This window comes from Carya illinoinensis, chromosome 14, assembly GCF_018687715.1.
Source record: "Carya illinoinensis cultivar Pawnee chromosome 14, C.illinoinensisPawnee_v1, whole genome shotgun sequence".
Taxonomy (NCBI): Eukaryota; Viridiplantae; Streptophyta; class Magnoliopsida; order Fagales; family Juglandaceae; genus Carya; species Carya illinoinensis.
Genome location: NC_056765.1, coordinates 7,433,365 through 7,460,732, shown reverse-complemented (window position 1 = coordinate 7,460,732; position 27,368 = coordinate 7,433,365). Strand labels below are relative to the sequence as shown.

Below are 27,368 nucleotides of genomic sequence, written 5' to 3'. Positions count from 1 at the left end.
TTATAATTTTTTTTAAATTTTTACACAAAATAAAATAAATAATTTAATTTTTTCAAATCTCAAAATAAAAATAATATTATAAAAATATATTTTAATAATATTTTATTTAATTTTTAATTTTTAACTCATTTAATCCTATCTGTAAAAATAGACGAGGCCCTAGTTGTACCAAACCGATATAAGAAAATATGAACTTCATAATAAATATAATGTCTGGATGAGTTAGCCCTATTACCAACTAACCTCATTTCCTCTAAATTGGTCTGTGCACTTTTCTGCATTAATTGTGATTAAGCATCAATTTATAGGTAACACTACCACAACATATTCACTGACATGTAATTTTATTTTATTCTAAACTGATATATTACATTTTAAATAATTGATAAAATAAATAACTTGAAAAGAATTACATAACTAAATAGGATTAAAATGACAAAATTTAAGGTAAATAATATTAATTTTTTTTTTTTTTGAAAAAAGGCGCAAATATCAGTACATTTTGAAAGGAAATCAGGGATGCCCAATGACCAAGACTTTTCACGGTCTGCCTCGTACGACTCAGGACTCACGAGTCACCAGTTCCCTCAAACCCTATATATGGTGCTGTGCTGAGTGCTCTCTACATGTACTGGACTGCAGCCTGAGACTAGAGATTAGTGCTCAACAGTAGTCTTCCTTCTTCTGCTTGGAGAGAGAGAGAGAGAGAGCAACTTGGTGGTCAAACGAAACCCCACCACCACCACCACACCTCTTCCTTTTTTCTGCAGTTCAAGGCTAGTTCGATATGTGATAAACAAAGGGTCTCGCGCTCGTTGTGGATGTTTGAGAAAGATCAGAAAGAGACAGCGCGTGCGTGCGTGTTTGAGAGAGAGAGAGAGAGACAGACAGCGCTTTATTATCCAATTCAGCTATTAAATACGCACATATTCTTCCTCTTTGGAACTCACTTCTCCTGAAAAATCTCCTGCGATAGAGAGAGAGAGAAAAAAAGAGAGAGAAGAAAATCCCACTTTCTTTTACCTTACCCTTCTTTTTTCTCTTTTGTTTTAGTGTATGTATTGTTGCGCTTTGCCAGATTTGTAGATTAGAGATATTCAATCGCTTTCCCTTCTCTGACTCTCATGAAGACAGCGACGTATTCTCGCCCTGAAACTTCTCTTACGCAGTTTCTGCAACCCTCTTTCCCTCTCTCTCAAATTTTTTCGTAGTTTAATTTTTTAACCCCCTTTTCTTTTGTAGATTATTGTATTCTATTTTTCCCATACCGTATTACTTCTATGATTTATGATCTTTTTGCTTCTTTGTATAGTCTTTCTTTTGTGTTTTTCGGTTCTCCATACGAGATTATGAGAGTTCTGCAGCAATGATCACGATTCAAGCATTGGTTTAGGGTTAGCGAAGAAGCAAAGAAGTTCGTACCCAGAAAAGTAGCAAAGAAGCGTCAATGGAGGTGTCGCGCAGCGTAAGGTATTAACTAACCTCCTGGTTTTCTCTTTCGTTCTTTCTTCCTCTATTAATACAGAACAAAACTTAATAGGAATTTGTCATTCGTTGGTTTAAATCTTAATTAGCCCTCTGTTTTGTTGCATTTTGGCGTGCAAACAAAGTGAAAGCATTCAGAAAGCATGATCATATGGGACTTGAGTATATTTGTAGATCTGTAGTAGCCGATCTGATTTGTGTTGAGTGCTGCTGTTTGATCTAGACTGTACTAGCTAGGTTAAATGGTGTTCTATCTTTCTGTCAACATTAATAATGGACTCAGATTTCTCTCCTACGCAAGTAAAGCTTTTGTACTTAGGGTTAGGGTTCATGCAACAAGCCTACATTCGTCCTTAAAATGAAAAAAGAAAAAACTTCTTTCTTAAGGTTGATCTAGGGCTTTGGCTGTTGTGGGCTTCCGGGAAATTAATCCGAATTTCTGGGTACTCGGCCAAGTTCTGGACTTTTTCTTCACGTCTTAGATGGTTGTACATTTCACTGATATCTCAGAGGTTATTGATCCAGGAACATGACACTGGGACCATGACCAAAGTATAAGGGTGAAGATGAGCTCAAGTCATTACATCATAGCCCACATGGAGAGGTGTTGTGTCTATCAGTAGAGGGTACGGTCGGTGAAGTATCAGGTTATGGGAAAATGAAGCATTTTTTTTCCCTATAAAAGAATCGGTAATAATGTTAGACCCTCGTTTTATTTTACCTGCCAATATATCATTTAATATTTTAGTGATTCAGTTAAACATGAAAAATAAACATTTGTCTCTCGTATTATTCAGTGCCAAATGGAGCAAATAATGTTGCTACTTCTTCAATTGATCAATATAAGCATTCAGATTATCATAAAATTTCAGTATGAATTAGACCATATTCTTCAATGGAGCAATATAATAGAATTGTGTCTCCATTTCTGCAACACCTCTACCTTGATCTATTAAGTATTTGTGTTTCTAAATTCATTAATGTTATTATTTTCTCTTTTTGTTTTATTTTGGTTTTTGTTTCTGATAATTAGCCGTAAAGACCTGTTTTCCATCTTACTTCTTATGTTGGGAATTATGGCATCTTGCATCACGGGTTGAAAGATTGCTTAAAATGTGTTTATATTAGTGGTTTAATGGAGCTTTCTTCAGTCCACTCATGGGTGGGTAAAGGGTTTGGATTAGCTGCCGACTCATTCATTCAAACACAGTAGGAAAGGGAGTGAATTCTACTACTTTGGATGTGTGAATGATGCGGGAGATAAAATTCATCCTTTTCTTTTCTGTGCTTGGACTGAAGGGAGCTCCCTTCTACTTTTTTCTTCATAATCTATACTTTTTATTTTCTCACTTGTCTCTTAGCAGTCCTTAATTATTTTTGTTTTGGTAGGGCATATCCAAGTTGAATTGAACTGCATTATCAGTTTGCTGTCATGCATTTAACTTTTTGTTTCCTTTCTGTCTAGTTAAAGACTTTAATTTTTACTAGTGACTGGAATGTTTGCTCATCCAATCTGTTTGTTCTTTTACATTCTTCCATCCCTGCAAAAAGGCAGTCGAGTCGACTGTAATTTCTTGTTCTTTCAGTGCCATGATTGATGATGTTGTTGTTGCAGTTCATCTGAGAGTTCATCTGAGAGTTATTATACATATAAAGAGGACTTCAGTTTTCGTTTCATTACCATTAATTTGGCTGTTTTGGTTGTTTTATCATTGGAGAATGTCTGGGATGGCCGTAATTTGGTAAAAGAAAGTGGAATGTAAATTGTTTGGTTGTGTAAATATGGTTCTTCTAGTTCCAGTCCCATATCTCTCATCCTAGACAGAGTAGGTGTGGTGTTAAATTGGATGTTTGGGCATTTGGATTTTGGATCTGTGGAGGATTGAGATGTCAATATCAGGTACGTAAGAGAGATTCATTGCCCGCCAAAGCAACCCTGGACTGATCTGGACACTGGAAAAATGTCACATCTTGTCATATGTTTGTGAGTGAAATTAAACCTGTTTTGAAAGATCATCGAAACTTTCGATTATTATTATTATTATTGAAAGTGATATTTTTTGGGAAAAGTATAAGGTAAGAAGTGGGAGCTGATTCGTCTTTATTCTTGGCTTATGGCATTAAATATTCCCAGGGTACTGCGTTGGCATCATAAACCCAATTCTTATCCAGTGGGGCTGAAAATGCAGCAGTCTAAGCCAGAGGTTGGAACTTGGAGCTATGGTTTTTATGGATTGTTGACATTCGTGAGGCCCTTTTTATTTTATTATTTTATCCAAGCTAGTGTGCTTTTTGAAAAGATTACCCTCTAGCTAGGTCAGAGAAATGCTAATTTTTACCCTAATTTTGTCTTTTGTTTCTTTATTTTTTTGCATTGACCATCTTAAAAAAACCCATAAAAATCTGATAAAATTTCTGGATGATTGAACACTATCTCTCTTTTTGGTTATTTTCTGGGCATTTTTCATCTGCAGCTGTGGCAGTGTTCTTGATCTTGGGCTGTAAAAAAAAACCCTCACTGGACACACTTAAAAGGCTAATTCATTTAATATTCGTGCGTGTGCATAAAGAACTGAACTGCTTTAAACCAATTACAAACAATATATTGTAAGCCCAGTTTCTTTTTGTAGATCGAGGATGAAAGTACACTCTGAACTGCATTTTTTAATCTTTGTTATCGAGAAATGGGCATGTGTTTTGCTCAATTTAGCATGACTTGTCTAGAAAATATTTCTTTACTTCTGTGCCATCCAAGGGGATTTCACTGTGCCAAAGCTCTACTGCTGTCAGGCTTTTAATGCCTTATTTTATTGTTGCTGTTGTTGTCATTTGAATGTATGCAGCCTGCGATGTCATTTTCTACTTTTTGTTAATGGGAACTTTAGTGGTTGTTTTGATGTTGAGACGATTCTTTTAGATATATTTTATCTCTATCATATCTTAATATTTAAATACTATTTAAATATATATTTTAAAATTTAAAATTTTAATTTTATTATCTAATTATTACTTAATTATTATAATTTTTTCTTACTTTTCAATGAAATACAAAAAATAATTTAGCCTTCTCAAAATTGAAAATAAAAATAATATTATGATAATATTTTAATTTTATAATATTTTAATTTAATTTTCTTTCACCTTTTTCAAAACTTTATAAACATTATAATTGAGAAGATCTTTTGGATTGATAAATATTTTATCTTATTATTATAATTTTTTTTAAATTTTCATATTAAATATAAGAAATAATTTATTTTTTTACAATTTTAATTTAACTTTTTTAAATATTAAAATAATAATAATATAAAAAAGATAATATTTTAATAATGTTTTATTGAATTTTTATTTAGAACAATTTTATCTCATATCATTATTCAGAATCCAAACCTTTCAATTCATTTTATTATTATTTACAGAATTTTTATTTCATATAATTTTTCAAGTAATTCCTTGGTGCATGGCATGTGTTAAAAATGAAATGATGCCATAAATAAATAATAGAAATGATTTATGTGCTCATAGATTTTATAGAAGGAAACATATAAATTCATGTAATTTATATTTTATCAAGTAATTTTTATTGTAATCATCATATTAAATCACATAATTTTTTAAGTGATTTTTGTTAGATCTTTATAGATCTAATAATGTTTTATTTTTATTTTTTTTTATAAAATTGTATTATAATCATTTTCAAAACACCCATCTCCAGTTGTAAAGAGGGTGTCTTAAAAATGGAAGAGACCGAGAACCTCCCCAAATATATGAGAAGCATTCTGTTTGTAATAAGTATATTGAAAGGGTAATTTTACGTACAGCTATTAAAACGTTTTTTTTTTTTTTTTCTTCTTCATGTGAGTTTTATATTAATTTATTTTTTTTTTAAATTTGTATAATTATTACTGTAAATATTATTTCTTATATTGAAATAAAATATTAGAAAATCAAGAGCCGGTTTGGTTGTACAGTATTAAGCTATTTTATCTCATATAAGTATTAGAATTTTTTAAAATTTTTATATAAAATATAATAAATAATTTATTTTTTAAATTTTTAAATAAAATTAATATTAAAAATTATATTATAATAAGATTTTATTTAATTTTCATTAATTTTAGAGTTCTTAAAAATGATAAATGTAGCAAAATGTATTTTAATAAAAAGCCATCGATGTGAATTATAAAAGGAAACTACACACTTTTATATATGAATTTAAATAAAAATTCATCTTAAATATAAGAGAAATAATTGACCCACAAATATAAGTTTAACGTAACTCGATATTTATTATAAAATAGATCTAATATATAAGTGTTTTCATGTTTAAATATATCAATTTGTAAACTTCATTCTCAGAGTAAGTGATTATATGAGTTGATGTGTTGCTAAGCTTTCTTTTGAGTTTATATTTTTAGTTAGTCTTTCTAGAGGCAATACTTATCATTCAAAAGTTTTAAAATAATATTATAAAATTATTTTTATTTTTATTTTATTTTATTTTTGTTAAATTAATTGAGTTCTATTTATCATCTATACATTACACGCTTGTTATAGGAAAAATGAAAAAATAAAATAAAATTAGTGTTTGGTGTGTGTGGATGATAAGTAAATTATTTTTTGATATGCAAATGAGCCATATTGAGTGTAGCATGAGAATGGCTCCTGACATCACCAATTGGTCTTTTTAAGTTTTTGATTCATTTTTTTTAATATCTTTATACATTTTTTTAAATGTTAAGGATAAAGTTGCCCTAGCAAAGACCTTCAGCCTACAACCATCACAAGTTCACAACACAAGGACTTGAGCAACTCCATGTAACAGACTTTACAAATACATGCGTTGCATGCGTTGAGTCATAGCACTAGCTCTAGAATATTCGATTCATTGTAATATAAGTCTATAGAAAGGATCTCATGTAATAGCAATTTTTCATTCATTGAAAATCTTACAAATTCTTTACTTCTACACGCTACCAGAGTCCTAAAGGACTAAATGTCCATGGCTGCCTCCCTCAATACCTCTTCTTCTCTCACCATCCCTAACTCCAATTTTTCTCATACAATTTTTGTCAAGCTCACTCCCATTAACTACTTATTATGGAAGGTCCAATTGGTTCTTTACCTTCGCAGCCAGCGCCTTTACTAGTATGTTGATGGCTCTTACTAGTGCTCGATAATAACACCCTAAACCTAGCTCATGATCTTTGGCTTCAACAAGATCAATTAGTCATGTTAGCTCTTATCTCTTCCCTTTTTAAGCCACTCATAGCCCAAATTGTGCGTTGTACCTCTGTCAGAGCTGTATGGCTCTCTCTTGAATCAACTTACGCCTTAGTCTCCCAAGCTTGCCTTCTACAAACTTCGTTTCAAGGAGCTTCACTTAAGAAAGGCTTAGCCCCATTTCCACTTGCTTTCGTAAAGCTAGAACCCTTGCCGACATCATGGTAGCAGCTGATCGTCCCTTACCAACTACTGAGTTTGTTCCTTACCTTCTTGCTGGCCTTGGCCGTGATTATGATGCTATCATTTCCTCCGTATCCACCAAGCTTGAACCCATTACCCTTGAGGAGCTACTTGGCCATTTATTGGCCCATGAAGCATGATTGCTTCGTCACTCTAATGTGAGCACATTTTCTACAGAAGCTTCTGCAAACTTAACTGCCAAGTCTTCCTCTAACTCACGTGGCTGAGTGCCTCGTGGCGGTGGTTGCAATTCCTATTGAGGTTGCAATGGTGGTCACTCTACTTGGGGTCGCAACGATTACGTAGGTAACACTGGTAACAATTCTTTTCCACTTACTGATCAACGTTTGGTTTGTTAGGTATGCAATCGACAGGGCCATTCAACACTTACATGCATTTGCCGCTTTAATCAAGCCTATACCACTACCTCACCCATCACAACAAACTTTTCTTCCTCAAATTATCCCACGAATGAAATCTAGTATCCAGACACAACCGCAACTAACCATGTCACTAGTGATCTGGGTAATCTCAATTTTGCATGCTACCGAGTTTCGTGGTGGTAAGCAGCTTTGTGTTGGTGATGGTTTTCTTGTGCCTATCTCACACTCGGGTTCAGTCTCACTCTCATCTTCTTCATCTAAATTTTTGCTTAAAAGCATACTTTCTATTCCTTTCTTTCAAAAGAACCTTATATCAGTTCGACAATTTTGCATTGACAATGATGTTTTCTTTCAGTTATTTGCTAACTCTTTTTCTGTTAAGGCCTGCAAATCGGGATGTAAATAACTGAAAGTAGCATAATCTCCCTTATGAGCACACTGTAATTCCCTTTTGTAATGCTCATGCACAGGCAATGCATCATAGATTTCCTGCTTACAAATGTTTACATAAATCTATTGCCCCCTTTCAGCTCATTTTTTCGGATTTATGGGGACCTTCCCCTCACGTGTCTATTAATGATTACAGATTTTATATCACATTTGTCGACTACTATTTCCGACACACTTGGTTATTTCCCTTAAAATCAAAGTCTCAAACCTTCAATACCTTTGTTAAATTTAAAACTAATATTGAACTTCAATTTAACACAAAAATAAATTAATTTCAATCCAATTTGGGGGGAGAATTTCGGCCATTTTCTAACTACTTAAACTCATGTCGCATTACTCATAGAATTACTTGTCCTCATACCCACACACAAAACATCATTGAACGTAAGCACCATCACATTGTCAATATGGGCCTTGCCCTTCTAGCACACTCCTCCGTCCCATTACATTTTTGGCTCAATGCATTTCTTCATGTAGTTTATTTAATAAGCAGGCTTCCATCCCCTATATTACAAAATTCTTCACCTTATTGTCTACTCATAACACTCATCTTGATTACTCTATCTTATGGGTGTGTGGCTCTGAGTGTTGGCCTTTAACTACTCCTTAAAATTCTCACAAATTTTCTTTTCGTTCACTATCATATGTGTTTTTGAGTTTAAGCCCATCTCACAAAGGCTTCATTTGTCATCACATTTCCACAGGCCAAACTCTCATCTCCAAAGATGTCTGCTTCAATGAGTCCAACTTCCCTTACTCATCTTCCTAAGCCCATGACCACCACTGAGCCATCCAAAATTTTGCTTCATTTTGAGTCTAACCCTCCTTTGGCTACGTATCTTTCTTCTTCATCTATACTTGGACCTCCTCCATCTTCACCACAGCTTACATCATCACCAACACACTATACGTCTCCACCATCCTCTCAGCAGCATGCACACTAGATGGCTACTCGTTCCCGTTCCCAATCTCTATGCCTAAGTAAGTTTCATCATGGCACTATCAAATGGCCCTTACCTTGTGCCCTTGCCATTGCCTTGAGCTCTATTCCTGAAACTCCAGCTAGTTATACCATTGCAAATCAGTACCTCGAGTGGCGTGTTGCTATGGCCCAAGAGTTTCATGCTTGCATTGCAAACCAACCTTGGTCGTTAGTACCAGCTTCCCAAGCTCCGAACATTGTCACTTGCAAATGGGTGTTTCGAACTAAACGGCTTGCCAACGACTCGATTGAACGTCGCAAAGCATACTTAGTTGCCAAAGGGTTCCTCCAGGAGTTCGAGATTGACTTTGAAGAAGCTTTCGGTCTTGTGGTTAAGGCTATGACAATCTGTACCATTCTAGCCATTGCGGTTTCTCAACACTGGTTCATTCAGCAATATGATGTGCAGAATGCATTTATGCATGGACCACTCCATGAAACCCTTTTTATATCTCAACCTCCTAGGTTCTCACATCCTCAATATCCTTCTCATGTTTGCAGGCTAAACAAAGCAATTTATAGGTTTTGGCAGTCACCTCATGCGTGGTATTCACACCTCATCTCTCACCTACTTGTCCTCAGCTCTGTTATCTCCTTTGCAGACCCTTCTCTTTTTATCTATAAATCTGTAGGTGTCACAACCTTTGTGTTAGTCTATGTTGATGACCTCTTGGTCATGGGCTCATCTACACAGTTTATTTTTGAACTACTTTCTGCTTTGCATAGTGACTTCCCAATTACTGACCTGGGCACCTTGCACTATTTTTTAGGTGTCGAAGCCACTTTCAACTCTAAATGACTGCTTCTTACACAACAAAAGTATATCAACGATTTGCTCCATCAAACCAACATGCAGTTTGCTGAGCCTGTAAAATCTCCTATGTCTACTTCCTAAAAGCTTAGTGCCTTCATTGGGCATCTTTTTGAAGATCCCACCTTGTACCAAAGCACTGTTGGATCGTTACAATATCTCTTATTCACATGGCCAGATCTTGCATTTGCTGTTGATAAAGTCTGCCAATTCATGCACACTCCTCGAGTGCCCTATTGGCAAGCAGTGAAGCTCATTCTCAGGTATCTCAAACATACTTCAACTGTTGGCCTACAATTGTCACCTTTGCCAACTTCCACAATTATTGCATTTTTCGATGCCGATTGGGCAGGGTGTCCAGATGATAGGAGGTCAACCAGTGGTTATTGTATATTTCTTGGGTGCAACCTCATCTCGTGGTCTTTCAAGAAACAACCGACGATTGCACATTCATCAACTGAGGCCGAATTCAAGCTTGTTGCAAACACTACAGCTAAAGTCATTTGGCTTCAGCATCTTTGCCGTGATCTTGGCATCCCTTTACATGAGGCCCCTCTTCTTTATTGTGATAATATGGGTGCTACATACCTCTCCTCCAATCCCCTTTTTCATGCAAGAGCCAAACACGTTGAGATCGACTTCTATTTCGTGCGCAACTGAGTTCAAAATAAATCCTTGCATGTTGCTTTTATCTTTAGTAAAGACCAGCTTGCAGACCTCCTTACAAAATCTCTTTCAATAGCTCGATTTACATCACTTTGCTCAAGTCTTTATCTCCATTGCTCGACTTGAGGGGGGATGTTAAGGACAAAGTTACCCTTGTAAAGACCTTCAGCCTACAACCATCATAGCACAAGGACTTGAGCAACTCCATGTAAGAGACTTTGCAAATGTATGCGTTGCATGCCTTGTGCCATTCTGCCTCTGTAAAGTAATCCATAGCACATAGAATATTCGATTCATTGTAATCTATGTCTATAAAAGGATCTCGTGTAATATCAATTTTTCAATCAATGAAAACCACACAAATTCTTTAATTCTACATTAAACATATATATATATATATATATATATTTTGGGATCCACTTGATATGGATCCCCGGTAGAATTAGCTTTTCTCTATGCAAATTGTGGCAACAGTGATAACGTTGGTGAATTGAGACATAATATTGAATACAAAAGATTATATATGAATGTATCGATAGACTACGCGTCACATAATATGAATGATATGCGTTATTTTTATTCTATCATAACATGTGATGTTAATTAAAATTATTTATATAAAATAATAATGTGTAGATATATGGAATTTATGAGCTAAAATGGTGCATTAAATTTGGATGATGGGAGAGGGTGCGAGACAAGCTCTTTACTCGTGTCGACTGTTTACGGTTGGACTGCCCCTCCGATGATTGCGCCACGTACATGGTACGGACCACACATGGAAACTATCTTAATACGATGGATGGCTGGATCCTCCAGTGTTGGGTGTCTCCTCTCCCGTGGGTACGTATTCTAAAGATCGGTATTAACATTAAATTAGTTTAAGTCTTTTTTAGTTTTTTTCTTCTTTTTTAATTACTTAATATTAACACTACACACTCAAATTTTCTCTACTCCATTCAAAATTTTTTTTTAAATTATTGTTGTTTTTACTTAGATTGTGTTCGGATAGTAAAATGATATTAAATATTCTATAAATAGTAGTGAAAAAGTAATAAAAAAATAGTATAAAATAATAAAAAATAATAATAAAATAATAAATAATAGTGATCGGAATACTTTACCATCCGAACCAGCCTTTACTCACTTTTAAAAGAAAACTTCATATATATAAATATATATATTGTAATTTTAAGGGTTGAACTAAATTTTGATTGAAAAAAAAATAGAAAGTTGCACTTTTGATAGAGTATGCAAGCTGTGTGTTCTCATTAAAAAAAAAAAAATTCTATTTGGAAGTCGGTGTGCAAAACATATTATCTATTTTACTAACATGGTAAAACGTGATTTGTTAAAAAAATTTGAATTTAAAATATCTTATAAATCAAGTCTTGACATGTCAATAAGATAAGGGTGTGCTTGCTATATTGGCTTCCAAATAGAAGAACTTTTTAAAAAATAGGAGAAATCTCGAACCCATATGTAAAGGAGTTATACATGAGACTTGTACATTCTAAGATTCTAGCATTACTCTTTCCTCTTGTTTGTCCTTTGATCTGCCTATCTTAGAGGGATCGTACTACCATATCCACCCTCCAAGGGTGTAGCACGAGGAAATCCACCGAGAAGACCATTTAGTCTGTTTTATTTATTTATTTTTCATACATTTTTTTATACTTTTAAACATTTAAAAAAATATAATATTATTAAAAAAATTCTTAATTAATCATTAACTTTTTAAAAAAATAAATGTTGGGATCCACCGGTTTTTGGAGGCAAGTTCTGCTGCTGCTGCATTTTCTGGCCCAATTCCTCGCTTCCTTTCCACCCATTTTGCCACATGTAATCAGCATCATATAAGTCAGATTTTGGTTCGTTAATGCGTGTCACATTTGGACATGGATAAAAGTAGTTAATTGAAATTTCTAAAACTTTCAAACATCAATGTCGAGAATCTAAGAAACTTATATGATTATTTGTAAACCGCAACAAATACTGTACTGAATTTATAATTAAAGAAAATAAGTAAAGTGAAACTGCTGTATGACATTTGGTTCTTCCATCTAAAGAATATTACTAACATAAACAAAAGGTGGGTGAGGACTGAGGACATTGGTATAATTATCTTTATTTCTTGGCAATTGCATAACATTTGTATAAATGATATACTGAGATTTGAAAGAGAACAAGATTTGCAAAAGAACATCGTCTATCAATACATATTATAAAGTATTGATGGATTATATTTTAGCTATAAGGAGATTTCATAAAAATAAATCAATAAATTGACGTGTACAAGTTACTTTTATTATAAAATAAGTATAATATATCACATAAAATTGTATTAGTTTGTAAATTTATTTTTGTTAAATTTTTTTGTGACTGTAACACTTATCTAAAAATAAAATAAGGGCAAGTCGTGCAGAACAAGGTAAATATACTAATATTTTCATCCTATTATACAGGTTATTGATGGTGAGATCTGATGCAATTGCATCCCAGAGCAGCATAGGCATAATTGTTCACACATTTTCTTTATTTATATATAAAAAAATAGGCATTTTCCTTTTAACTATAAATCAACTTGACGAACATTGTTTATGTAGAATGAAATGAAAATAAACAAAAGAAGAAACGACTGAATTCCATTTCCTTTTACAAGGTTTCCTTAAAATTTCTCCTGGAGAGGAAGGGAGAAGGGGGCAGGACATTCAAGTCTCCAATTTGATGGCTGTATCAAGTGCATCCACAGTGTTATTTTGCTGTCCCCACAGCTGTGCGTATCTTCCTGCCTTTGATAAGAGAACTTCATGGGGTCCATTTTCAACGACCTTCCCATTCTCCAGAACTACGATCTGAACATTACATTTTTAAAGTAGGATAAGTAAGATATAGAAACATAATATGGCACATGGGTTGTACATAAAAAACTTTGTAGCATATTGGAAGTGCCATTATTTATTGCCATTATTTATTTACTTCCCATTTGAGGGATTGGTGAATAACATTGCAAGCATAAACATTCTCATCTTTCAAAAACAGGGAATTTAAAAATGCTCTCTGGCTCATGAGAACACCAAGATCATGATTTTGCAAGTAATATGATACCAGAAGCCGTTAAAACCCCCCGTTTGTCAAGCCGTACAAAGAACTGGATACCAAACATAGAACCAAGAAAACTTAAGATTTGCTCATAGTTGTTACCAAGAATGCTTACCTCATCACACTGCATTGCGGTGGTAAGCCTATGAGCAATGAAGACTGAAGTTCTGTTACTTGCTAGGGACTTCAATGCACTTAAAATCTCCGCTTCGGTTGTGCTGTCCAGAGCACTTGTAGCTTCATCACACAACCTGAAGACACCAAATGAAAGCAATAGATTACTTGCAAGAAATAAATGTGCAACTTGGTTCTCTCCTTTCCAATATATAGAGAGAAGCATGGTTGACAAAGATTTTGACCAAGATTTTATGTCATTTACCCATTGAAAGCAATCATCATCTCTCATTAGGCTTAAAAATGGCAATGCAACTTAAAATCAGTCTTAAACGTTAATCATTGATGGCCAGACTGTATACCAAAACCAGTCATTTGTAAGGGAAAGATGTGGAGGAGTTCACTCACAAGATTAAATCTGATTGCAGAAAATGCCATGTCCTAGAGATTTATTGGAAGCCCAAAAATGAATGATACCAAAAACCCCCAAAATACACGAGAAAGATTTAAAACACAACAAATTAGGATGACTACTCGTACACTAAACAGTGTGTTGCGTGTGTACGATACTACAATGTGCCAGTGTATTGTGGCTATTATGTAAGGGAAAAATACAGTTTTTTCTTATTGGTAAGCTCTACATAAACCCAGAGGGTCTTGAACACAACCACATCGTCTGCCCAATACAATGGCTATAAGAGAAGTATAATTTCGACCGGAGAAAACAAAGGTTCAAATGATGTATCAGAAAATTATAAGCAACTGTTATTGGCAGAGGCAGTACAAGACTCGAGGGTAACTGAATGATAATGTAAAAGAGATCAGGACAAGATACTTAATCATACCACCAAAATTAGCTTTGTAACAGTTTATAAAGAATGCTAAAGGAAAATAAGTGATTCCAAAAGGTTCAAAAGGATAAAGTCTTCAAACTTTTGATTCCAGGGGCCACATAGAATGAAAGGGTGTCAAACCTATGTTCTCACCATTCAAGTTTAAGATGGTAACTCCTCATTTTATTCGTAAGAGTGCATTTTCCGTTACTGAACATGCAAGCATTTAAATGTACACAAGTACATGAATCTGTAGAAAGGTCCAATCAAGAAGAAAAACAGAATTGCTCACAGAATTGCAGGGGCTTTCAAAAATGCACGAGCTAGTGCCACACGCTGCTTTTCACCGCCACTTAACTGTAAATAAAAGCCACCCAATCAATGAAAACCCAAGGGTTGTCCAAAAAGCTCCACAACATACACAGATACATATATCTTGTGAAAAGCTGATGACAGGAGGATAAAATTTTATAAATACAGCCCCCTATTCCATTCAGCAGCCCAGCATCAGAATAGGGGTGTTTTACAATTTACCACTAAAACTAAGAAAGTATATTACTGCAGTACTCATCTCACCTTCAGCCCTCGTTCCCCCACAACAGTAGAATATTTCTCAGGGAAATTCATGATAGTCTCATGAATTGCTGCACGTCGAGCAGCATCATACACCTTTACAGGAAAAAGTATTAGGCAGCAAAAATAATGTAGAATATTCAGCAGTCCATAATTTGCAGAGCAAATAATCAAATGTGGCAGCACAAGTTCATTTCATACTTCTTCTTCTGTTGCCGAAAGTCTACCATAATGAATGTTATGAAATATTGTGTCATTGAAAAGTACCTGTCCATCAAGCACAAGTTACTTGTCTTATAAATATAACAACTTGCAAGATTTAAGAAGGGTTACCTATTTATTGACATATATAGAAGACTAGAAGTAGACAAACAAGAACTGAATCCCTTCATTGAACGAACCGTATCTTGTGGCACAACACCTATAGATTTCCGTAGACTCTCAAGAGTAACCTCACGAATATCTTGGCCATCTATCTTTATCTGTCAAGGACAAATTCAATGGTCATTACGGAATCAAGTCAATTTGAAATTCAATCATAGATTAAAAAGATGAGTTCACCGACAAAGAGTTTATGAATATCAAATTACATTGCAGATGGCGTCTCTTGTCATTATCCACCAAAGTATGTTCCAAGAATGAGAAAATAGAAGAGAAAACATAACTATGACGCTAGACATAAAGCCAAAAAACCCTCCAAAATGCAAGAATGAGTTTCAATGAGGAAAAGAACTAGTGACTGATAGCTGCAAAAATCGTCACCCAGCAAAAGGTATCACTTGAGGCCTTTCGGAATACATAGAATGCTGTATAAAGCTGATCATCAACTGGTAAATCAACTGTGAAGCTCTGTTCCTCAGTATATCATTCTACCCAACAGTATATTCAGAAATAACTTGTTTCTTTTATCAAGAAAATAGCTTTCAAAACAAACATTATCAATAACTCTCTGAATTCCCACTCACATACAATGTGACCTCCAAACTAGTGATTTCAACAATTGACATTCCAATTTGAAACTTTGGCTGCAATGTTCCTTTTTAAGGCCAAGAGGAACCATATTTTCCTCACCCTCAGCCTGGTTATTATTATTACTTGTTTTTCTTTGATAAAGGCGAGTTCGATATTTTAGGCTTAAAAAAAGTTGTGGGTGCACATTGCAACTAAAGCTTCAAATTGTAGAGCTAAGTGCTAATATTGGTGGTTATGAGATCAAATTGCAATAGGGATGATAGTTGGGGGTGGGGGGTTGAATGTAATTTCCCATTTTCTATTTTTATTCCTTTTTATGACAAAGGGGTAACATGCATAAATATTTTAAATTTTGTCAAGCTTATCAGGATTTGAGAACAGTGCAATAAATTCAGTACTGATGCAAGTAGCAAATGCAAATTTATATTGTAAATATCATTCAAGCCTCAGTATAGGAGTGTACTCTAGGAGTAAGACACCAATTTTGTAGGCTGTATTGTACCAATAGCAAACAATTACGAAGAATAACAGTATCGGTTCTTACACTTCCGGAATGGATGTCAAAGAACCTGAAGAGCAATCTAAGAATGGTCGACTTGCCTGCAACCAAATTACAGTTGTAATGTGATATCTTTCAAAGAAATCCCGCCACCAGGGGGTGGAAGAAAAATATAAGACAAAGGGAAATATGCATCATATCACAAACCAAAAAGAGAAATCTATGGAGAAATTATAATTTGCATATGAAATGTGATCACAGGAAGGCAATGGGATTAAATGGACTCCTATCTATGTTACACCATAATGTTGGGAAGTGAAGTGAGCCCTTCCAAAGTCTAGTTGTTTCGATTGTGTTAGTAATTATTTGAATTGGGATTTTTGAAAATGCTGAGAAAGGTTCAAGTTCCCAGGGGGCAGTGCAGTAAGAGTTTTGGCAAATAAGCCATGATAGAGGTGTAAAGGACCATGGCAATGCATCCTAGTTCCCACCACACCCCTCCCCCAAAAGGAAGGGAAACATAGGAGTATTTTTCCATATTTTTCCAATGCCTTCTTTTGTTTCATCATTTCTGCCTAGATTTCCATCAAAATTGCAACTCAAAACCTCAGCTAGCTCTTCTCATACCATCTAAAACTTTCACCATAGTTGAATGTTTCTGTATTCTTGAACCAACCCTCTCATCGCCTTAAAAAATCTATCATTTTACTGAATGCAAGTGTTTCTTTCAAGAAGAATGGTTGCACCCAGCAGGCTCAGCAAGGCCCTTCTTGAGGATGACCTTACAATCTCTAGTGAAAAGAATAGCTCTAGTGTCATCGTCAAAAGAAAAAAGAACAGGAAGAAAAATGGTGGAGGTTGTGAGACTGAAGAGGGAGGATCCGGTGAATCCTCAAAGAGATTACGATGTTTTGGGATTCACATGATTTTTTGAGAAAAAGATATAGCAGACAGTATGATATAGTCAAGGGGGAAGGCCATGGTGGAGAGGGAGGAACGAGTAGGGAGTTTCTCTCTACCATTTATTTCCTTTTTCTTTTCCTTTGCATGGGATCTTAATTTCTTTACCCAAATTTGGAAAAAGATGTTTATATACCTATATGGGTCAGTCCCCCGGCGCGCACACGACAAGATAAGTTGCACCCTAGTGCAAAAGTGTGTTTTTTTAAAATGAGGCAAAGTAGCACCACCCTATCTATTAACTGGTCAAGCTGACACATTAAATCCTTACCACTTCCACTGGTCCCAACAATAGCCACACTTTTCCCAGCTGGTACAACAAAAGATACCCCATCAAGAATCTTTCTTTCTGTCACGTAGCTGAATGCAAGGAAATCAATTAAGAATCATCAGCAATCAAATCATTAAAAAAAAAAAAATTACAAGGCACACTCTTTTTTTTTTTTTATAGGTAAAAATTACAAGGCACACTCAACATGAGACCAATAAAATTCCATGATGAGCATGAATCACATTCTAGTCTGTAGAGATGACAATCATACACAATGTATACTATATTGTCAATTTTATAACATCATAATCAATGAGGCCGAATCATATGTATATATATATATGTTACACTTCTATTAATCAAAGTTACAAGAAGGAATGGGTGGAAAATGTTTAGGTTGATGCAAATAAATATCTTTAGAGAATTCTTAAATCAATTGTGAAACCAAGAATTATAGGGATTTTTTCTTTAATAATTAAAAATTGGAGGGAAAATTAGAACCCATAGTAGTACTAAAAAAATCAAATAACAAAAACAAAATAGGAAAACGGAAGATATAAAACTGAATAATTTGACCAATTCCTAAACGAAAAGCTCTTAAAGGACATACTAATCTGTGCAATCCAGTCCAAATATTTGCAGATATTGACTGGCTAAATGATAGAGGTTATCAAGGTCACTGTTACAATATCATATTCAAAATCTATGCAATCAAGTCCAAAGACATTGCTGATACTGAATTGGTAAATGGCAGAGATTATAACGGTCACTGTTATGAAATAAGTTGTACAAAATAAAATAGGTGCTAAAGGCTGTATTTGAAATGACACAGAAGAAAATCTACCAGCTTACTCGTATCTCATAATCTGCTTGCAAGTTCTTACATTAAAACCCAACATTTGATGGTATTAGTGTGAGCTTGGTTTCCATTCTTAACAAAGTCCCCAACAAATATTTTGGAGATGACAGTTCATCAACATGATATTAGAACTTGGCGGAGTGAAATCCTTGATGGTGTTAGGTGAGCATATATGTCTTGTTAATATATATTGTTAGTTTGAAGCATCCAATTTCAAAAGATATTTTCAAAGGTGAACATTTCAATAACATGATGTAGTAGTTTACCAAATGGAAAAATCTAGTTGCAAGTACAATTGTACACTAATATGTGCACTAATCTAATGTGATTAGTCAAAAAGTGGATTTTATTGAAAATAATGCTAATTTAAATTTTAAATATAAAAAAATCAGTATTGGTACGCAGATTAGTATGCAATTTTGCTTGTACGTAGCAAAACTCTTACCCAATATATTAACTCCCAACTGATGACCACCTTCTGCTTCTTATTACACCATCAAATCATGCCACTAACTCAACAGAAAGGTTCGCTGGCTTCAAGCGAGGCTAATAGGAGTACTCCGCCACATCCCTCCATTCCCTTTAGCCGGCGAGTGACATCTCAGTCACAGACAAGGACGACGGGCCCCAGCGACTTTGCCAAGGGCCGTTCAGCTTGGTCCTCCCTTTGGTGAACTGTATTTTTGCAAGGGAGTTTTCCGCAGTCTCTGTTGACACAGAAAGAGTCTCCAAATTCTGGTGAGTCTACTTCGAGCACTTCAGCATCCACATTAGCCTGTCCCGTGAGCCCTACCAGCAGTTCATTTTGCAGATTTTTATTTGCCTCAAATCTGCCTCCCAAAGCTTTTTGCATAAACACTTGACAGAATGAAGCCCTTAAGCTTGGGAAGCCCCTACAACCGAAGTCGAAGGTTTGATATCATTATGGGTTAGCTGGTGCGCTTTTGGGTGGAATCAAAGGCTTTTGAGTTTTTGCCAAAAACATGGAGGTCTTCATTAAAAATTGTGGAGAGGAGCAAAAGGGTTTGGAGATCTGTAGTGATGGGTTGTAGTGGTATAGATTGGCTAATGGCTACGGTGGAAGCAGTATTATAGGTGGGGAGAAATTTGGATTTCACAAAACACCTGCGCGAAGGAAAGATAGCATTTATGGCTCAACGATGCTCCAACGAGCATGGTAGGTATTTGTCTGTCACCAAATATGATGGAGGCGGCCAATGGAGTGTTGTAGTCATTTCTGAAGGGTTTGAAGGTCTGGGTTGGGAGAAGTTTGCTGCGGAATTACGCAAAGCCATGGATATGTTTTTTCTTGATGGGTCAAGGAAGGAAAACCAAAAGAAGAATGAGAACATCACCTTGGAGGTGAATCATAAAAACCCAAGTACATCCACAGTGGCGAGGTGATCATATACAGCAACTCTGAAGATGGGTCATGCTTCGGGGGCTCAGAGCAAGGGCAACAGTGAAAGTGGTATGCAGATCACGCAAGCTTAAAACTAGGTTGTCGTGATGCACAATTCTTTAAAGGAGATGGAAATCCAACTTGTCGAGTTGAAGGCAACGATAGCTTTCTTGTCTACGAAAATAGGCCTACTTCAGTTGGAGGCAACAAGGTTGTAAGAAACAAGATTAAGATAGACACGAATCCTTTAAACTCGGATAAAGGAAAACAAAAAATCGGATTCGGCCCTATCCCTATAACCAGATCTAGGAAAGTGTGGCAGGTCGAAAGGAAATCTGGGCTATTTGAAGTGGGTTCTACATCGGGTATTGGCGCAGAGACATCAGTAATGGAATGCCATTCGCCTCAGGTAACACAGGATAGACCGATAGTCAGTGTTACACCCTTGGTCCCCGAATAAACTATGGCTCCCTCGTCGGAGTTGAAAGAAAATGGTGTACTGCCGAGGTTTGAAGGAGATGTAGAATCTGCTGAACTTGCATATGAAGAGTCACCAGAGGTGAAGGGACTTGCTGTCATTCCAGAATCTCCAATGGGGACCTTGATACCATTGGAGAGAACCAATGGAGTTGTTGAGGAGGTACGGGATTTGAATATCGGTTTGGTGTTGGTGCCTTGTGTGGAAGAATGTCTAGAGTCGAGAGTGTAGTTGGATATTGTGTCTAGGGATAATGTTGGTCCCTTGGTCTCTCTTCCTCCAATAGCAGATTGGATTCTGCCTAAAGTTAACAAGATTCAATAGTTCGTGGGAATTTCACATAGAGGATGTGAAGACCAATTTAAAGAACTAATCACTGCGATTGAGGCAAGCCACGAGCTTGAAACCAAATTAAGTTTTAAGAAAAACAGGGAGTTACAACGTTTTTCTTGGGCAAATCAACTACGACGCTAAGGGTGGTAGCTCAACTAGAGGGAATTCTAAAGGGAGGGCATTGTGAAGACAGGAAACAAGGGATTGGGGTTGGGTTTTCGGATAGAGTTTTAGTTCTAAGGGAAACAAGGGGTTGGGGTAGGGCTTGGTGTATTTTGGGTTGTTTTTCACGGGCTTTTTGGGTCATTAGGGGCTCTCTAATATGGGATAGGTGTTTTCGTGTATACATTCAGTGTACTTGGTTACTCCTATTGATATATATAATATTTGTACTTATCAAAAAAAAAATGGATAAATAGCTAGGTATGTACATAACAAAAGGTACAAAAGAAAAATCAGCTACCTAAAGTGTACACTGTCAAACTGCATGTGCCCTCCATCCAATTTAAGAGGCTTTGCGTCATCTTTATCTCTAACCTCAGGCCTCTCCTGCAATTATCAGAGGAAAAAAATTGCTACAGGCACACAATGAAACAGGCACCAAAGAAAACACTTGTACATGCAAGTAAAAAATCTCTGTTATCTTCATAAGAGTAATGAGTATCAAATGAAAGAACTAAGAATTTATGAAGTGTTTCTATTTTCTTTTGCTGTCTTCGTTAGACAGGTCATCAAATATGAAGCCGTAATTTCCTTTTTAACAGAAAGTCTGTGAAAGTGACATGAACAAAGACAAACATTTGTAAGAGATCCTTTTCCCTAGTATTCATCACAATCATTGTAATTTTAACACAGATCTCGATCTTCTTTGAAAAAATGGCTTGAAACACTACACTAAAGCACAGAGGAAAGAAGATCCAACGTAATAGACAATTACGTGACAAGAACAAACTACAACATCCATTGAGAATTAAAGAGCATTGTAGAAAGTTCCTTGACAACTACCTCCAACAACTGAAACATGGACTTCATGTCAACAAGGCTCTGTATGGTCTCACGATATACACTACCAAGAAAATTCAGAGGAAGAGACAGTTGGAAGAGAAGCCCATTTACCATGACCTGTATCATGACATTAATCCACAATTAATTGACCATCACTGAATCAAGTTGATTAAAAGAACTTCATTAAAAGTAAGTCAATAAGAACATATTTTACCAAATCACCAACTGTCATCTCGCCATTCATAATTCCATATGAAGATAATACCATAGCTGTTGACAGAGCTGTGCTAAATATTATATTTTGGCCAAAGTTCAACAATGCAAGGCTACGCTGTGTTTTTAAAGCAGCATCTTCATACCCTGAGTGATAGATCACCGACAGTGACAGAAACAGCATTAAGGCTCAAGCAGAGTAGATTACTCATAAAAATAGTTTAAAAGAGAGGATCTAACTTGAAGTTTTGCCAAACTAATGGGAAGAAAAAAAAAAAAAACTATAAAGGCTAAAGATTTAAAAACCTTTGAATTATATTAATGCAAAAGGTTGGAGGCAATTTCCATTAGGGAAAATAAGAAGTTTGGAAACTTTCATTGAATTTTGTCAATTATCGTAAAAGGTAAGCAAAAAAGAATTGAAAGGCTCGGGTCCAGATTGAAGGCTGCCCAAGTTATTTATTGCATAAGAATAACCAATCAAGGACAGTTAAAGGTTTTAACCATGAGGCACACAACAACCAGACCTCTCAATCCCTAACTATCATGGACCTTGGTGGGCTTTGGTGCATAATACACAACAAAGTTGCTTTGCTAATTGGACATCAAAGTAAAAATTACTACGACAACAAGACAACTTACTCCTTAAGTACTCATCGTATTTATCAACTTCATATGCTTCATTGTTAAAATATTTGACAGTCTGAAAAAATGAAAAAAAAAGCATCAAGTAAGATGCAGAAGAAAAAAGGGTTAGAATGGGAAAATTAATGCATTAAATAATACATAAGAAGAAAAGCAGGCAAACAAAGACATAGGAGCCTCACCTCATAATTAATAAGTGAATCAACTGCCCTTGAACTTGCATCATTATCAGCTTTATTCATGGCCTGTCTAAACTTTGTCCTCCACTGGAAAAGACAAGGGAATTCTTTGCTGAGAATGGTAAGCCCAAAAATCTCACATTACTAAGAGAACCCATTCCAAGCTCTAACACCCCCCCCCCCCCCCCCCCCCACAAAACCAAAAAAAGAAAAGAAAAGAAAAGAAAAATCTTGTAAAACAATTTAATAAAAGCAAGTTCTTAAAGATATTCTTGCAATGCCTACAATCCATCAGAATGCTATGTGACGAGGGCAGTTGTTTATTAACATGGAAAAGCTATTGGTAAAGACCTGGCAGAAGTGATACCTGTGTCACGGTTAATGTGAAAACGACATATGCAGCAACTGATGTTGAAGTAATCCATGCAAAAGGTGCTCCAAACTTGTATGCCAGTATAGCTGATACCATAGATATCTGGAGGGATACATTTTTTTTTATCAGTAAACAGTTAAATTATATTAATACAAATAGGCATAGCCTAATTACATCTGGAGGAATACATGATAAACTTAAGTGGTTCAGGAACGAAAAAGCAGGGGCCGGGATGATAGTGTATAACGAAGATGAAACCAAAAATCTTAGTCCAATATAAAGAATCTAGGTGTCATTATTCCAATCTTTACAGCAGCATTCAATAGTACAAAATCCAGTATCACAAATGTTATGCAACTAAATAACAATCAAATCCACATCCCCTTACCTCTAAGATGGTGGGTACAACATTGAACACCATAGATGAGAGAATGAAATTTATAGCGCGGCTACCACGATCAATAATTCGATTTAATGCTCCTGTTTGTCGACTGGGAATACAGTAGCAAAGTGAAGAAAAGAAAATATGTAACATAACTGCACAAAACAGATTAATATAATTGATCACTGACTTAGTTTGTCGCGGAAGAAACAAACTTGGTTATTTAAATGCAATACCTAAGATGATATTGAAGGTCAAGATCAAGCAAATGTGAAAACACCTGCACAAAGTTAGATATGATTGCATAAGTCGTGTAGAAGAATTCATTGAAGGTAATATCACCATCTAAAATGCAGGAAATATGAATTCACAAGGAAGAAGAACTCGTGGGATGTCTGAATACGCAGGGGTTGGGGGGAGGGGGTGACATACCTTCCTAGATACCGATCGAATAGTTCGCAAGGCCACCTTAGAAAATACGGCAGTCCGCAGCTCTGCCACAAAAGGGTTGCATCCAGTTACGAAAATGGAATCGGCGAACAATGAGAAACAACCAAGAAAATGATAGTGGAAATAACAGAACATCGTCTTTTTTTAAAATATCATTGGACATGCACAAATGTTTAAATAATGAAGTATGAACAGAATGGTAGGATACAGGCAGAAGAATCAGCAATTACATCATGTGGCAGTACCGTTGAAAGCAGAAGCACACGACCGTGCAATCCCATATCCAATCAAAACAGAAGCTGGGGTGGCAAAAAGAGCTAAAGCCTTTGAATTGGCAGTAGTAAAGGAAGCAAGAGCAGTAGCATTGCCAGTAGCGGTTGTTAGCCAATCAACAGCAAGCTTAAAGAGGAAGGGCACCTGAACGTTCAAAACCTGAAACAAAAGAGACCCATTGAAGAAGAGAAGGGAACGACTAGAGCAGGAGCTAGTAATTGGTGACTGACTGAAAGACCTTGGCACCGACGAGAAAAGCCAAGGCAGTGAGGACTCTGAGACGGAATTCGGGGTTATCTTTCATCCATAAGTAACTGGCAAGAGTACGGAGGATTTTCACGTCGGCGACTTGGTTCTCGGGAGGCGCCTTAGGTTTCTCAAGCTTTAGGGCTGCTGTCGCGTTATTCTTGTTGGTATCTGAAGTATCAATTTTAGAGGTTGAGGTTGAGAACAAAAGGCGCCCATTCAGCAGGGAACTCTGTTTTTTGACAAACAATAAAATACCCAATCAAGTAGTCAATCAATTGAACACCATCCGATGTATGCCGAGAAGAGAGAACTAAAAATAAGATAATCAATCACTAACAGGATGATGTAGAGAATAAGGTTTGGCGTCTCTGCCGGGAGGAGGAGAAGAAGAAGAAGAAGAGGACGACGAAGATGGAGACTCAGAAAGGAAGGCCGTGACAAGGGCTCTTCTGAAATTCCGGTTCCCATTGCTGTGGAGAAGACATCGGCCACCACCCCCGACAGCCGTAGTTGGATTAGTGTTTCTTGAAATGCGAAAAAGAAGATTAGGAGGCCGATCGTAAGACCGTAAGAGAGCAACAGCGCGAGCACTCGCACTCGGAAGGAGAAGCCCGGGAGCCCTAAGGCGGCTCCTCGCCGACGCAGCGGCGGCAGCAAACATTATTTTTATTCAACTGAGACTACCAAAACGTAGTACCCGGTAGAGCCCAGTGACTGAATACGCAGATGCACAATAAAACCCAAATCTCCAATCTTGTGAATAACACAAAGAACCACACCAAAATGGGAGCATTGATTCAACTATAATTAACAACAAATAATGAAGCAGGGAGAGGGTAACGAGGAACACCAACAGTTGGGACTGGGGTGTATTTTATTTGTTTTATAGGAGGTTCCCACGTTCTGCTCCAACGCGATTGGGAAAAAAAAGGGGAAAGCCTTTGGACTTTCAAACACGACTCTCCCTCAAAATTCTTGTCCAGTAGAAAAATATAAAGGTGTGGGGTGGGCAAAAGTTGGACTTTTCGACCGTCCGAACTCTGATGACCCTCAAACTTCGATAGAGTCGGAGTTTTTAAAATTTTTGGAGTTGGAGTGAAGTAAGAGTAACACTGAACTCTAAATTCTGACTTAAAAAAAAAAAAAATTATAAAACAATAAATCAAAACGACCTTGTTCCACTTAAGCAAGCGGAACGATATCATTTCGTGAAGAAAGACACCCTTCTTCCCCCTCACTTTTGCACAACAATCTCCCTGTGTCTCCGAATGAGTTCACCTCCCTTATCGTTTGCCATTACCTGAGGCCGCCACGACTCGCGAGCAACCTTCTGGAGTTCATCACAAATTACCTGTAAGAATGATTTGTTGAAACTTTCACTTAATATGTTATTTCTCCTCAAATTGTAAGAATGTGAAATGTCAATGATCGAACAATCTTCCCCCTCTCTTTGTGAAATATGAATGATTTGTTATTCATTTCAATGATTTGTTATTTGCATTTTAATAATTTTGGAGTTTAGGTTGTTAAACTTAAGAATTGAGTGATTTAGGTTTTAAAAAAATTGGTTGTTTTTGTTCTAGGTGACGTTTGCTCGAGTGATCAATGTCACACAGATTGTTTGCTCGAGCTTTGCTCGAGTGTGGCTTGAGCAGACGTTCATTTTTTTTTATATATTTTATTTATTTTTAAAATCACAAACATGAATATACACATGTTTTTCCTTTTCAATATGTTTCCAATTTGTAGATAATTTTCACTAAAATATTAAATGATAGTTTTTTATTAATTGTTTCAGATTTTTTGCTCAAATTATGGATGTTACACCATCTCGTCGCGATTCTCCACAAGAGGATGATGCCCAGCCGTTTGCGTTACCGACAGGTGCTTCGGGTCGTAGACCTCCATCTAGAGCAGCTATGTCATGTGTAAGTAGTCGAGTCTCAATAGATCTAGAAGATGTTGATATGCTTAATGAGGAGGAGGAGTTGATGGATACTGAGAACGATCCACCAACACGACTTAGTAAAAAAAGGTTGTGGACATCCAAACATTTCACCAAAGTTCCTGCTGATTGTGAGAACCCGCAGGCTTGATGCAACTATTATATACAACTATGTGATTGTCATTCAAAGAAACAAGGTAGGTCAATATTAATAGCATATCTTACGGGCTGTTAGTGGTATAAGATACACAACGGGCTAGTGATAATTGATCATACAAAGCCGAGTTACAAGACTTCTATGATCACTGATGGCACTCAAATTAAGAAACTATCAATCTCTCAATAGAGTGAGAAGATGTTGAGGGATGTTCTTGCAAAGATGATCATTACTGATGATATGCCTCTTACCACAGTTGACAAGGTAGGCTTCCGTAAATTTGTGCACATTTTAGAGCCACGATTTCCAATGTCTTCATAGTATATTGTGATGTGCAATTGTTTGAATAGGTATGCTAAAGAGAAGGTAGCGATGAAGGAATTGTTTGTCGCCACTAGCTAGAGAGTGTCGTTTACGACTGATAGATGGATCTCCTTACAGAATGTGGGCTAAATGTGTATCACATCCCACTTTGTTGATAGTGAGTGGATATTGCACAAGTGAGTTATTGGTTTCAAAAAAATTGTTGATCACAAGGGTTCATTCATTGGCAAGGAGATGAGAATTGTTGATCACAAATCCTCACATACCTCACAAGTTTTCGGACTTTAGTAATGTAATCATCAACCTCCTTGAACCATTTAGAAATTATGAGATTGATAATATGGGCACAATATCAAACATAAATAAACTGGTTTTCACAAATGATATTCTCCTTTATCGTTGTATTCTGCCTAAACCAATCAATGACAGTGTCATTTGCACTGGCATTATCAACTGTGATATACATCACTTTTCTGATCCCCTAATCTTTTATATAGTCATCCATCTCTTTGCCAATGGATAAACTCTTGTGAT

The 27,368-nt window shown here is 36.1% G+C and overlaps 1 protein-coding gene and 1 long non-coding RNA gene across 5 annotated transcripts; one reads left to right on the top strand and one right to left on the bottom strand.

Moving 5' to 3' along the window:
• Positions 1-282: 282 nt before the first annotated feature.
• LOC122293987 lies at positions 283-3,918 on the top strand. The gene is made up of 2 exons (XR_006237429.1): positions 283-1,470; positions 2,011-3,918. It is a non-coding gene; the product is annotated as an uncharacterized LOC122293987 (long non-coding RNA).
• Positions 3,919-12,754: 8,836 nt separating this feature from the next.
• Positions 12,755-25,374, bottom strand: LOC122294385 (ABC transporter B family member 25, mitochondrial-like). Of its 4 annotated transcripts, XM_043103078.1 has the most exons (20): positions 24,746-25,368; positions 24,398-24,637; positions 24,132-24,318; positions 23,869-23,930; positions 23,673-23,716; positions 23,443-23,545; positions 23,049-23,156; positions 22,685-22,768; positions 22,500-22,560; positions 21,859-22,004; positions 21,645-21,761; positions 21,103-21,188; positions 17,568-17,656; positions 16,382-16,437; positions 15,267-15,347; positions 15,067-15,132; positions 14,869-14,961; positions 14,585-14,649; positions 13,461-13,596; positions 12,755-13,098 (listed from the first exon to the last, which is right to left on the bottom strand). In XM_043103078.1, the coding sequence occupies exons 1-20, from the start codon at positions 25,067-25,069 to the stop codon at positions 12,955-12,957; spliced, it is 2,292 nt and encodes a 763-aa protein (XP_042959012.1). In that variant the 5' UTR covers positions 25,070-25,368; the 3' UTR covers positions 12,755-12,954. The 4 variants fall into 4 exon arrangements, 1 of the variants encoding a protein (XP_042959012.1); XR_006237592.1 differs by lacking the exon at positions 12,755-13,098 and having other exon boundaries at positions 13,518-13,596; positions 15,199-15,347; positions 24,746-25,371; XR_006237593.1 differs by lacking the exons at positions 12,755-13,098; positions 13,461-13,596; positions 14,585-14,649; ... (1 more) ...; positions 15,067-15,132; positions 15,267-15,347 and adding an exon at positions 18,872-19,325 and having other exon boundaries at positions 16,385-16,437; positions 24,746-25,374.
• Between the last annotated feature and the right edge of the window lie 1,994 nt (positions 25,375-27,368).